General features: G+C 39.1%; 1 protein-coding gene across 2 annotated transcripts in view; it reads left to right on the top strand.

The window, feature by feature from the left end:
- Positions 1-13,796, top strand: part of PTPN2 (protein tyrosine phosphatase non-receptor type 2) — a 106,241-nt gene that overhangs the window by 90,913 nt on the left and 1,532 nt on the right. Inside the window, exons 8-9 of one of the 2 annotated variants that reach the window (XM_066352519.1) lie at positions 2,290-2,471; positions 6,356-6,457. In XM_066352519.1, the coding sequence (XP_066208616.1) occupies positions 2,290-2,471; positions 6,356-6,457 (284 nt within the window). Of the gene's footprint in view, positions 1-2,289; positions 2,472-6,355; positions 8,509-13,796 lie in introns of those variants that run through there. The other variant, XM_066352518.1, reaches the window with a different exon arrangement.

Here is a 13,796-nt window from a genome sequence, read left to right as displayed (position 1 = left end):
TAAGACCTGATTTTTGGTATAATCTTGTTTATTGACATTGTTGAGTTTTGTCCAAGTATAAGGCCGAGTTGCTATAAGTAGGCCTTAGTAAAGAATGGAAACTTCAGAAATTGACTGGCATAAATTCTGGAGACAACTTAGGCATTTTTATTGGGCACTTTCTTAAACGATCTGGTGTCTGAAGTTGATTTACGTTTTACAGATAATCATGAGGGTTTATAGGCTCTTTAACCCACTTCTGGCCCTACTATTCATTAGCTACATAGCCTTGGGCAAATTACTTAAATTCTCTCAACCATCTCATCTATAAAGGGGTATAATAAGAACAGTAGTAATACCTACCCCTTAAGGTTCTTTTGAGAATTAAGAACTAGTACCTTTGATGCATTAGAACAGTGTAGGGTATAGTAAGTGCTTAGAATCTTGCACTTCAATATAAAATATCTATTTGGACTAACAAAAATTTGAAACAGGAAGAAAGAAAAACGGTACAGTCATCTACAGTGAAAAGTGTCTTACTCATATGTCCCGTCATTAGTAGTTTTTCAGCTGTTGGCAATATATTCTTTCTGGATATGGTTTAAGTCCTCTTAGGTCCTTGCTCAGTAGAGTTCAGTTCTGCCCCATTGTTTCTCAAATGAAGTTCAGAGACCTTTGTCCCTGAGGCCGGCTTCCTCTCTGGCCTCCTCTCTCAGGGTCCAGCTCTGCATGTTCTTACCTTCTAGCCAAATTATACCAAACTGTACTACTCACTGCTCTCCAAATATAACAAATTACTGAATTTTATACATTCTCTAAGTCTTCTGAATCTGCTACTCTAAACCAAAATATACATTAATATGCAACTTAATAAAATAGACATATAGGAAAGGTGAGGTGTGATAAATGCCTTTTTCTTTTTAATTCCTGTTGTATGAGAATGAGACAAGTTAGAAACTATCAGTTCATCAGTTGAATTTTCCAGGATTTTTAAAAATCTAATTATCAAGCATTGTTTTTAGCAATGCTGTTTTGCATCAGAGTAACTCCAGGAAGTGAGTGTTCCATAAGGTCCATAAATAACATAAGTTGCATTGTTAACGTTTCTGTTCAAAATCATGGCAGTCCTGAAACAGCAGCTGTAGAGTTTCTTTTTCATTAGATTTGAGATTCCATCTTTCCTTGATAGGATCTTCAAAGAGGGCCATCATGTCTCTGCCAAGTCATTCTGTGCAGTGTCAGAGTTACAAATCATCAAAACCGCTGGCTCTCCCTGTTTGCTCCACTCCTGCTCTTGCTGTTGACAGGGAGGTGGGTGGTTGTCTCCCAGCCCTTGAAAGGTCCATGGTCCCGTGTCGAGGATATATGCCTTCTCCCTTTCTGGCCTGTACTTTGTCGCCACCTTCATCTTCCAAAGGCCCAGCTATACTCGGCACCTCTTCTTCCTTGTCCTCTCTAGGGATGGTGGCAGGAAGGGCAAAGGGAACTGTTTGCAAGACAGTGCCAGGCCTTGCACTATCATCTTATTAATCACAACGGGCTTCTGGGGTAGCTGATGACATTCCTGTTTCATAGATGAAGAAAATGTAATTTCTCTTCATGGTCTACTTCCTGCCTGCTTTGAAACCTAGACAGGCTAGAAGGGTTTCTCCAAACCTGGCAATGGGATTGCTACCAAGAGCTGATGGTATGCCTGGTAGGGACGACCAAATTAAAGTCCTCTGGCATTACGGGGACTTGCTTGAAGATCTCTTCCAGTGTTACATACCTGTGGATTAGGAGGCCAGCAAAATCTGGCTTTGGCTAAAGTCGTCTTACTATGACTAATAATCTAATAAGGTCCTTTTTCATTCATCTGTTAGTTGACTATAGAATTTAAATTCATAAATTATTTTAAGAAAAAACAAAAGTTGCCTGACCAGGTGGTGGCGCAGTGGATAAAGCGTAAGACTGGGACGCGGAGGACCCAGGTTTGCAACCTCGAGGTCGTTGGCTTGAGCATGGGCTCATCCAGCTTGAGCGTGGGACCATAGATATCCCAAGGTCACTGGTTTGAGTCTGAGGTCACTGGCTTGAGCAAGGGGTCACTCACTCTGCTATAATCCTCCAACCTCCCGTCAAGGCACATGAGAAAGCAGTCATTGAACAACTAAGGAGACAAAGGAGCCGCAATGGAGAGTAGATGCTTCTCATCTCTCTCCCTTCCCGTCTATATGTCCCTATCTGTCCCTCTCTGTCTCTTTCTGTCACAAAAAAAACCGCCAAAAGTTGAGTGTTTGCATTTGTTTTTTATTTCTCTTCCTCACCTAGAAACGGTGGAAAGAACTTTCTAAAGAAGACTTATGTCCTGCTTTTGATCATTCACCATCCAAAATAACGACTGAAAAATACAATGGGAACAGGATAGGACTAGAAGAAGAAAAACTGACAGCTGACAGATATACAGGACTGTCCTCCAAAATGCAAGATGCTATGGAGGAGCACAGTGAGAGGTAAGAATAACATGTTTGACGAGATGAGACTGTATTGTAATGAGGTCAGGAGATGCGAACTAATATAGGCCCTTTGTTGAATTAATGTAACCATTTGTTTATTATCTGAGGGTATTTAAAAAGTATTTGATGACATCATTGATCTCAAAGAGTTTTCAGTCCTAATAAGCCAGCACTTGTAAACAGACACCAGTTGGAAATAGTTTCATAAAATACTAATTGAGTACAAAAGTTAATATCTACAATTAGATGCTAAAATACATAGCATGGTACAGAAAATAAATGGTATGAATACCTGATGTTTTTACAATTATGTAGTGTTTGTACTATAGTTATATGTAATTGGTAATATGGCTTTTATAAAATTATAAACTGTTTAATTGAGTATTAAAGTTTAATTCCATTATTGGGTAAATAAAATGACACGTCATTCGGATCCTTCCCCTCTGCATCTGCATTGCGGGAAGGACTCTCGTTAGACAGGTGTGGGCAGTAGCCCGCTGTGTGTGCCGCCATGAGGGGTTTCCATGCCCTTCCACAGGCAGGGGCCGCAGGAGCCATTCCCAGCCCCGCTGTGGCCTGTACTGGGTAGACATACGGAAAACCTGGCCAGGTTCCACTTCGCATGTTCTTACATGGGGTATAGTTTCCTTAGGCCCAGCTGTGTCAAAAAAAGATTTTATTGAATCAAAGAATAGTCCTTACCGCTCTGGAATTGCGTTCTTAAAGTAAGTAATGGCATCCCTTGATATTTATACTCATTCTATTCCTGAAAACATGCATATATAGTGCATTTTTGGAAAGCCAGAGCCACTTTTTTTAGGGGGGAGGGCTTTTTTTGCTTTTCTCTTTAGAAAGTTAAATTTAATGGGGTGACATTGATCAATAAGAGTACATACGTTTCAGGTAAACATTTCTATAGCATTTGTCCCTCTTTACTCCGCCCCCCCCCCCCAGCCCTCTTTCTGGGGACCGCTTCACTTTTATCTGTGTCCGTGAGTGTCAGATGGGAAAATGGTGTTTGTTCTCAGCCCAGCCAAAACCATAACTGATTTTCCCCAAATCATAAAATTCTCTTAAACACCTGTAAAACCAGGTATGTAATGCATAACACTGTGTGAACTGCTATTGGGTAAATGACAATACTGGATAAAAAAATAGGTTTTTACATACTGCAACGTTAAAGATTCCATCAAAATCAGAACCTGGTTTGTGGTGGACCCAGGCTCCGCAGAAGCAAATGTAGGGACCCATGAAAGGCTCTCTCCTCGGGTGGAAACGCTGTATTCTTTCATATTTTTTAATGAATTTTTTTTTTAGAGAGGAAGGGAGAGATATAAATATAAATTTGCTACTCCGGTTACTTATGTATTCAGTGGTTCATTCTTGTATATCCCCTGATGAGGGATCAAACTTACAATCTTGGCAAATATTCAGGATATGAATGTATCCAAATAACATTCTAACCAACTGAGCTACCCAGGCAGGTCTCATATTTTTTACATATGTTTTGCCTGCACTTCAACATAAATTTTTTTTCCACTGGCAGATACACACATATTTGGTACAGTGAACTTTCAATTTAGAGAGTGAATTCTGGATAATAATTTTTGCATGTCAGTATAGCAAATATTCAGATAGTGTTCAGACAGTCAGAGCTACCTGTGTATATAACAAATAAAAGTTAAAAAGACATTAGAGGCCCTGGCCGGCTTGCTAAGTGGCTCGAGCATTGGCCCAGCATGCGGACGTCCCAGGTTCAATTCCTGGTCAGGTTACACATAAAAATTGACCATCTTCTTCTCTTCCCCTCTCTCTCTCTCTTCTCTCTCTTTCCCTCTCACAGTCAGTGGCTAAATCTCTCAGTCAGTTTGAGCATTGGCCTCAGGCACTGAGGATAGCTCGGTTGGTTTGAGCATCAGCCCCAGATGAGGGTTGCTGGGTAGATCCCAGTCAGGGCACATCCAAGAGTCTGTCTCGCATAGTGATCTCCTCTCTTCTTACTTAAAAATAAATTAATAAAATAAAATAAGGCAATAGAAATTACCATAGAGCATACAGATATAAGCAAAATAAAGTCTCAAAGTTGCTAATATATTATAAAACAAGAACCCAAATGAGCACATAAATCATTTGCAATAAATTAAATGCCATAAAAATAGAAGGGCTGTAGGAGATGAGAGGAGGGAGTTCAGTTGAAGTATAGAATTGAAATGAGAGGACCAGAGAGGAAAGGTTTCTAGGTGGGAGGGGAACCTATTCAGAGAACAGCAAAAACCCATTTGGACAAGAACTGAGTTGTGGATAGCAGAATATTAGAAATGTTTTGCTTGGACAGGTGTTCTGTTGGGTATATACGGACCTAGGAGGGCAGTTGCCGGGCCATGCAGTATGTTTCACGTCTCAGGACCTGCCACTTTTCCACAGCAGCTCCATCATCTTATATCCCCACCAGTGGTGTCTGAAGGTTACAGTATTCAAAAGAAATTTTACAGTGATAAAATCATCTACTATATAGTCTATATTCATTTTTTTCTAGTTGTCAAAAAATCCACATAACTTTGAGATTTAATCTACATACCATTAAGTATATTCATTTAAAGTGTACAGTTCTACAGATTCAGTATCTTTACAGGGTTGTACAGCCATCACCGTAATCTAGTTTTGCAACATTTTCATGATCCCAATATTTATAGCTGTTTTTTTTTTTTTTACTCACTGTCTAATTGAGGGTCATGCATAGTATTGCTTACCGTGATTCTTTAGACTCCTTTAATATGGAATTTTTCACCACATTCTTTTCCTTGCTTGACGTTGGCATTTTTGTAGTTTCTAGACTAGTTGCCTTTTATACTGTCGCAATCTGGATTCTTCTGATTGTTTCTAATTATTAGATTCAGGCTAAACATTTTGGCTAGGAAAAAGTTGGTTCTTAAAGTTGTAGTCGACGCTGAAAAGGCATTCAAGATTTTTAATCAAGCTGCATGATCAGAGCTATGCTCTAGGAAAATCACAAGGTGATGTTTAATTTAGAGATAGGGAGACTGGTTAGGTTTCTGCTGTAATATAGACAATAGTAATTTACATGTTGCCACTGGCCATTAGTCCTCGGACCAGAGAGCTTTCATTGGAGCAAAAATTCTGTATTGTATAAGAAAGTGGGAGCTAGAAATCTGTATGGACAGAATAAGAGGTACTCCTACGACAGAATATTCATGGATATAGTACCAATGGCTTTTATCAGGGGCCTTTATCAGAAATCAGATGTAAACGCAGAGGGGATCAGATGCTAGGGGGCCCGAGTGTCTCCCCACTTCTGTCTGGTTAGCAAAGAAAGAAGAAAACTGACAGTCACCAGTCCACAGTTCAAAAAAGAAAGCACCATGCTTGTTATCAAGTCCTACTAAACTGTACTAGTGCCCTGGCCAGGTGCCTCAGTGGATAAAGCATCATCCTGCATGCCAGAGGTTGCCGGTTCAATCCCCGGTCAGGGCACTTACAAGAAAGCAACCAATGAGTACACAACGAAGTGGAACAGAGAATTGATACTTTTCTCTCTCTCTCTCTTTCTCTTTTTCTCTCTCTCTCTCAAATCATTTGAACAATTAAAATAAATAAGTAAACGAACTGTACTGGGAAATTCCAGTACTGGATAATTCACTGAATTATCAGAATACATCTCTGGACTGTTTAGAATACTGAGTCTTTTTATCCTCCCTTTTTGAGAATTTTTATAAGAGTTTATTTGAGCCAATTTTTAAATTTAATTTCAGTGTTTGAATGAGTTGAAAATGGGGGGGCAGATATTTGTTTTGGGGTGCTCGGTATTAGAGTGATTAAGTCCTGCCAAGCACTTCTTATCATTTGTTTTTATTTCTCTTTAGTGTTCTGCGGAAACGAATTCGAGAAGACAGAAAAGCTCACACGGCTCAGAAGGTGCAGCAGATGAAACAGAGGCTAAATGAGACTGAACGAAAAAGAAAAAGGTGGTTATATTGGCAACCTATTCTCACTAAGCTGGGGTTTGTGTCAGTCATTTTGGTTGGCGCTTTTGTTGGCTGGACACTGTTCTTTCAGCAAAATGTCCTGTGAATAAAACACTTTGCCCAGCAAGCTTCTGCACTAATAGCTGACAGTGTTGCGTTAATCACAAGGGTGTTTCCTGTTAGCAAGTTCCTCTTACCCCGTACACAGAGCAGTAGAATAGACTCGACCAGATACATGAGATACTCACCGTAGCCCCGTCTCTTGGGGTGCCACCCCCAATTGTCAACAGCGACCTAAAATAATAAAGACTTGAATGCCTGTGAAAACCTGGTACATTTTGCAACTGTATATTCATACATGTTTAGCGTAATATATTATTGACCAGATTGAGAAATATCCTTTATCACAAGGATTTGTTTTTGAGGCTATGACTGGATTTTAACCTGCACTTGATACAAGCAATAAATATCATGGTTTTATCTACATTATTATTGAAAAGAAAATGATCTTTAATGTTGTAATGTATAATGTACTATTGACATAAGCATCAATAATTTATATTCTTAACCATGTCAGGGTAAATATATTTTATAAGTACCTATTTAATCTTACTTTTGTAGTTAAATGTACTTTTTTAAAGAGCTCAATTTGAAAAATCTGTTACCATAAAAAACTTGTATGTGGATTCAATTGTACTGGATACATTTTCATAAAGAGAGGTTTGATACGAGCAATTAGAACTCTGAGTAACCTTTTTTTTTTTACTGTATTACATTTCTTTCACGTTTTACAGTTATCCCAATTTTAAAAAGAAAAAAAAAATGTTTCCTAAAATACCTTTGAAAGTAAAGTCTCCTTACTGACATAGTTAGGTAACAGTTGGTCAAGACTTTGTAAAGAAATTGGTTTCTGTAAAGCCCGTAATTCACACTCTTGATCGTTCATGAAGATTTCGGTGTAACTCCCGAACTTAGAGCAGGGTTAAACCATGATGTCGGGAATAAGGAAGGAGCAGCATCTTACTGCCATGATGTCAGTTTACTGGTTGAAGTTTTGAAGTAAAAATATTTTCAAGTTCTTTCTACGTTAATAAATAGTATGATGTACAAGCTTTACCTTGTCCCTTTAACTTCTTGATGGGTACTTTTAAAGTATGTTGTTTAATGAGTTTAACTACTGGTTTGACTGGTAGCTTTCTTCAGACTTCAGCATTCCATTAAGTGTTCAACTTATTTAACTTAAACTTGAAATAGTTATTATAAATTTAATTGCAGAAATAATGAAATAGCATTATTTCCAATGTCTTTGAACTTTGCTCACTGGATTTCTAAGAGGTCCCCGAGAAGTGGTAGGAAAGTCACCAAGCTACCGACCTTTACTTTCAACCAGACCGTCTCTTTATCTATTTTATATACTACAAATAGATTTCTGCATGAGGTTTAATTATTTTAAGAAGTCAGTTATAATTTAAAACAGTTTGAAAACTACTGGTACAGATAGATGTTTGAATTGATTTGAATAGCTTTCTTGAATGTGTTAACTTGTGCTGCAAGTGTGAAAGCAGGATGGAGGTGGTACTATATGTTAAATAAATTTCTGCCTGTGTCCTAATTCAGTAGTACTGTGTCCTGTAACCTTTAAGTGGAATGGAGGTAAGAAGGACATTTCTTATGTCTGTCTGCATTAAATCTGTGTTCAGGCACCAAAAACTTTTCTTTCCAATTTGTCTTGCTTAACTAAAATACAGTATATTATTCTGCAACTCAAATGTGGCTAGACCATATTAAATTTCCAATTGAAGATAGCCTTGCTTTAAACAAAAAGTCAAGACTTCTCATAGAAAACAGATGCAGGTAATGATGCGCATCACCCCGTCGCAGGTGCGTGTGCTTCATTGGATTCAGCATTGCAGCTTTGCTTTTTGTCTGCTTCTGGGCGGTGTTCGTTCTATTTTTAATGTTATAGTCGATGTTGTAAACATTTCTTGATGAACTTCTGCAAATGTCAGTCATCTTGCTGCCTCCAAGCACATCCTTGAGATAGTATGTTAAGTTGTTACCAAAGGAATATCTTTGGTGGGTGCCATGTACTAATTATTGAGAATATCTGGCAACATGCTGTGGTGCCTGAGGATGTCCTCCTGGCCCTTTATTAAATAAGAAGGACACAGATGTGGCTCCTGCCATCTCAGGTAGCAGCCAGAGGAAAAAGCGACTCATCCATGGGGAAAGATTTTACGTCTTTACAAAATTTGGCTATCCTTAGGTCTTCATAATACTTTCTGATTACAACAGATTTTCAGTTAGTTGTGTAATTTGACTTCCATGGAGTAGTCGTATTTTTAATAGGTTAAGGAAGAAACAATGATATTTTTCATGTCAGAGGCTTTATTATTTACGTTAAGAAAAGCATATTTACATTACTATCCAGTTCATTTTTGTTTATATACTGCTCACAAAAATTAGGGGATATTTCAACATGAATATGAAGCTATAAATATCTTCTCATTTTTGTGAGCTGTACATTTATCCCTGGTGACAAACTGACAGCAGCCTTTGCTTGAATGCCATCTTCTCTGGCTATACGGTACTTGTTTCCAAGTGTAACCAAGTAGTTTATGCTGTCCTATCCTGATTCTTATCTCTGCTTGCACACATGTAATATGTAAAAAGTGATTCTCCATATTTATTTTATCCATATGTAAAATTAAAATAATAACCTTTCCCTGAATTCTGAAAGGGTTAAACATGTAATATGTTCAAAGGTATAGAGAACTTTAGAACAATATAAAGACTATTCATCAGATGTAGGGAATATTTTATGTATTTTCTCTCTTGTTTTCTTCTTCTTCTGTCTTTTGGGTTCACTTCACTGTATATTAACATTTACCAAGGGATGAATAAGAAAAGAGAAAGGAAGTAAAAAAACTTAATTTTTTTTAATTAGCTCTGCTTAGTAGGTATATCAGAGGAAGGAGTTGTAACTCATAAATTAATTTTATGTACACTTGTTATAAATAAACTAGAATTGATGGTGTGAATCAAAAAGTACATATTGGTTTAAAAAGTAGTTTAGGACGTGAGGCAGTCCTTCAGATTTAATACCAATCCCTTCTTTGCTTTCAGCACAAATCAAAGTGATGGTTGCTGCCATTTATTGATCGTTTACTGTGCGCTAAGTACTTTTCATGTTATTTATACTATTTAATCCTCACAGCAAGCTTTTGAGGTAGGTGGTCTTATTATTAAGCTATAATCAGCTGAGACTTGACATTTCTACATTCTTTAATGGTGCTATCATTGAAAAGTCTCATGTACAGTATGTTTTAGAATTAGGTAACTGTCAAAGAAAGACCTTGGGCAAGTCATTTCCCTCTTAGAAAAACATCTCTGACTAGATTCTGTATCAGTAGACACAGGCCAAAATCTGATTATATTAGAAATATTTTTATTGACCATTGTTTATTTTAATGAGTACCTACGTTCCAAAATGCCTGCCTTTTTATTGTACAGATTTTTAAATCTTATCTGTCCTTGAGTTTTGCTTTCAGATACAGATCTTACAGAGATTTTTATTTTACGTAGTCTGTTGTAACCCTAATGCTTATTACGTCATCCATGTCTTCGTGTGTTTAGGCGGAAGTCTGGGAATCACAATTTCTGTCAACAGTTTTCTATTTGTTTTCTTCCAGCCAGTCCACATGGGTTTGTCAGTAGGGTAGAGAGTGTGGGCCTCCCAGTCGCTGCACACCAGCAGAGGGTGGGGTGGCTGAGGCTAGGACTTGGTGCGTTGATCCTGGTCTGGAATTAAGTACAATAGCAGAAATGTCTGTGCTGTGTTCCTGTGTTCTCATTTCCACATTAATTGCTAATTAAGTCCCTTTTACTTTAAGAAGGCTTTGTTTGGCTTTGACTTAATTAGATAGTAGGAGAACAAAATCTTAATAAATTTTTTTGAAAAATGAAAATATTTTTCCACATAATGAAATGAAGTTCTCCCAACTTAAAATGCAGGTCTTGGTCATTCTTTATTATGATTTATTCTGGAGTTGACCTGTATTTTTCATCTTTTTCCCTAGTTCATTTGTTTGGATTTGATTTCCTTTTTACTTACACCTAAACTCAAAACACTGGTATTAGACAACAGGACCAGCAGTCCCTACAGCAGGGGATATGTTAGAAGTCCCAGCCATCCTTGTTTTATTGAAGATGTATAAGTGATAACATGCCTTGGTGGCGAGAAACTCAGGCTGTCAGCTCCGCAGTGTCTATTCCATCCAGGGATCCTCAGTCCAGACATTGTATGCTGGTTATATAGTCCGTGTACCTGACCATAATGTAGCCATTTCATTGTTCATCCAGATTTGAGAATTTAAGCTTTTAAGATTTGGAAATTTTATGTTACTCACTTTTAGGCAGTGTTTTAAAGAAAAAACTTCTAGGAAAATGGTGTGTTTGGCTATTTCATTTTTCCCTCCATAGTAGGAATATTCACCATGTTCAGACTCTCCAAGAACATCATTGAGCACTTACTTCTGCACAAGTGTTTTCCGTCAACACTCTTCAGAGAAAGCATTATCTCCTTTGGCTACTGGATTCTAGAAACTTCTTTCAGGAGAGTTTTTCCTCACAGTCAATGCTGATCCTTTTCTTATATTGTATGCTATTTACCCCATAGAGCGTTGCCAAGTGTGAGCAGCAGATAGACAAGAGGCCAGTGTTTGGTAACAGCCGGAGCAAGCTGACAGTGAAGGAGCTCTGACCATCTCTGTGCAGTTTGTTGGGAGAATGAAAAGCTTAATCTTTGGAACTCTTTCTGTTTTAGTTTATAATTTGGACTGGAATATGAGAATTATGGCATTTAGTGAGGATATTACTTACAGAGTCTATTTTAATATGTCTGGTTTTCTATTACACAGTATGTTTTAGGGAGCTAGAAGAATTGCTTGGGATCTTTTTCTTTTTAATAGAGATTATTTCTTAAATAAAACCCAATTTTTTATTTGTTTTTTGGGGGGTTTTTTGACAGAGACAATGAAAGTCAGAGGGACAGATAGGGACAGACAGGAAGGGAGAGAGATGAGAAGCATCAATTTTTCATTGTGGCTCCTTAGTTATTCATTGATTGCTTTCTCATATGTGCCTTGACCTGGCGGCTTCAGCAGAGCGAGTGACCCCTTGCTCAAGCCTGCGACCCTGTGCTCAAGCCAAAGGAGCCTGTGCTCAAGCCAGTGACTTCGGGGTTTCCCATCCAAGTACTAACAGGCCCAACCCTGCTTAGCTTCTGAGATCAGACGAGATCGGGTGCGTTCAGGGTGGTATGGCCGTAGACAACTTCGGGGTTTCAAACCTGGGTCCTCCGGGTCCCAGTCCGATGCTCTATCCACTGCTCCATTGTCTGGTCAGGCTCAGTTTTTTTATTGGTGGCAGTATGTGAGAGCCGCTTCTCCACAGACAGCACCTAAGCAAAGGCTAATTCCAGTTGATTTATTTGAACCCATTTTACTTTTGTTAAATAAGACAGCAAAAACTGGTTCGGGTGACTATGTTTTTTTCCTAAAATGAAGCCCATTTGTCTTTTCAGTCTTGCACATAAATACAGTTTTTTTTAAATAGGTAACTCTCCCAGTCATTTCATCATATTTTCTTTTCCCCCATATTCCCAGGAAAAAAAAAGTGAATTTTTAAAAATTCACTGTTTCTTTTAGTTGTTGTAGATGGTAGTTCTCCTTGATAAATGTGTCTTTAATGTCCTGCGAGGGAAGACAACAAGTGTATATTGGATTATCTGCAGTTCTGCCAGTCGGTTTAAATATAGAACTTAAATTCAATCCCCATAATACCTCTCTGGGTTCATCACATCACCCGTGTTCAGTAATAAAAGTCAGAGGATGGGTATCCGGTTCAAGATTGCATAGCTAGTGCAGACAGCAAGACTCGGGCTCCAGTCTTCACAACCCCATTGGCTCCAGACCTCATTCTTTTCCGTGATGTCACACTGACTGGTTTTTTGTATTTGTTTTTGGTTTTGTTTTAATAATGTGAGAGGCAAGGAGGCAGAGACAGACTCCAGCGCACGCCCTGACCGGAATCTACCGGGCAGGCCCACTAGGGGTGATTCTCTGCCCATCCGGGATGTTGCTCCGTTGCTCACAACCAAGCCATTTTAGCATCTGAGGCAGAGACCACGGAGCCATCCTCAGTGCTTGGGCCAACTCAAACAGCTTGAGCCATGGCTGTGTGAGTAGGAGGAGAGAGAGAGAGAGAGAGAAGAGGGGTGGAGAAGCAGATAGTCGCTTCTTCTGTGTGCCCTGACCGGGAGTCAAACCTGGGACTTCCAAATGGCAGGCAGCACTCTGCCGCTGAGCGAAATTGCCAAGGCCGCACTGACTCTGTTTTTATGCAATATTTAAACCATATATTTAAATGAAAAAATGTTAGACAACTCCTTTTCCTTGTTAAAATATAAAGTAAACCCTCTATTTCTAGGTGAAACGAAGTTTTCCTCCAAAGCACTTGTGGAACAGTTTGAACTCCCACTGGACCAGAGAAATACTGGAGCGTCAAAATATTCACTAAACCATTAGTTCACTCACTTTCATTGGATTAAGACAGCAGTTTTATGCATAGAAAATAAACAGAATTTTGTAGCAGTTAGAATCAACAAGTACCTTGCCTTCAGCCACTTGGGTTCAGGGTTCTGTCAAACCCTGCAATAAGCAGCTGTAGGAGTTTTTGTGACCCACAGACATCTAATACTAATGAGAGTTTTTTCTTTCCTTTTTTTTTTTTTTTTTTTTTTTTTTTTGTATTTTTCCCAAGTTAGAAGCAGGGAGGCAGTCAGACTCGTGCATGCACTGACTGGGATCCACCCAGTATGCCCACTAGAGGGTGATGCTCTGCCCATCTGGGGTATTGCTACGTTGTGGCCGGATCCACTCTAGCACCTGAGGCGGAGACTATGGAGCTGTCCCCAGCACCCAAGCCAACTTTGCTCCAATGGTGCCTTGGCTGCAGGAGGGCAAGAGAGACAGAGAGGAAGGAGAGGGGGAGGGGTGGAGAAGCAGATGGGTGCTTCTTCTGTGTGCCCTGACGGAGAATCGAACTGAGACTTCCACACGCCGGGCTGATGCTCTACCGCTGAGCCAACCGGCCAGGGCCGAGAGTGTTTTCTTGATGACTTGGCATTCCTCTGTCAATGCTGGAAAATCAGAGAAAAGGGTGCCAGAACACCAAGGTGCTTGGTGCTGTTCTTTCCTTCAGTAGAAAGGGCCAGTAGCCAGGAAGAAGCTCAGTTCATTGTATTTTGGGGGGTTTTGACTGAATGTTTTGGATAACT

The sequence above is a fragment of the Saccopteryx leptura genome, chromosome 11 (genome assembly GCF_036850995.1).
Source record: "Saccopteryx leptura isolate mSacLep1 chromosome 11, mSacLep1_pri_phased_curated, whole genome shotgun sequence".
Lineage (NCBI taxonomy): Eukaryota > Metazoa > Chordata > Mammalia > Chiroptera > Emballonuridae > Saccopteryx > Saccopteryx leptura.
The sequence above is the reverse complement of the archived record's forward strand: the minus strand, read 5'-3'. Positions and strand labels throughout refer to the sequence as shown.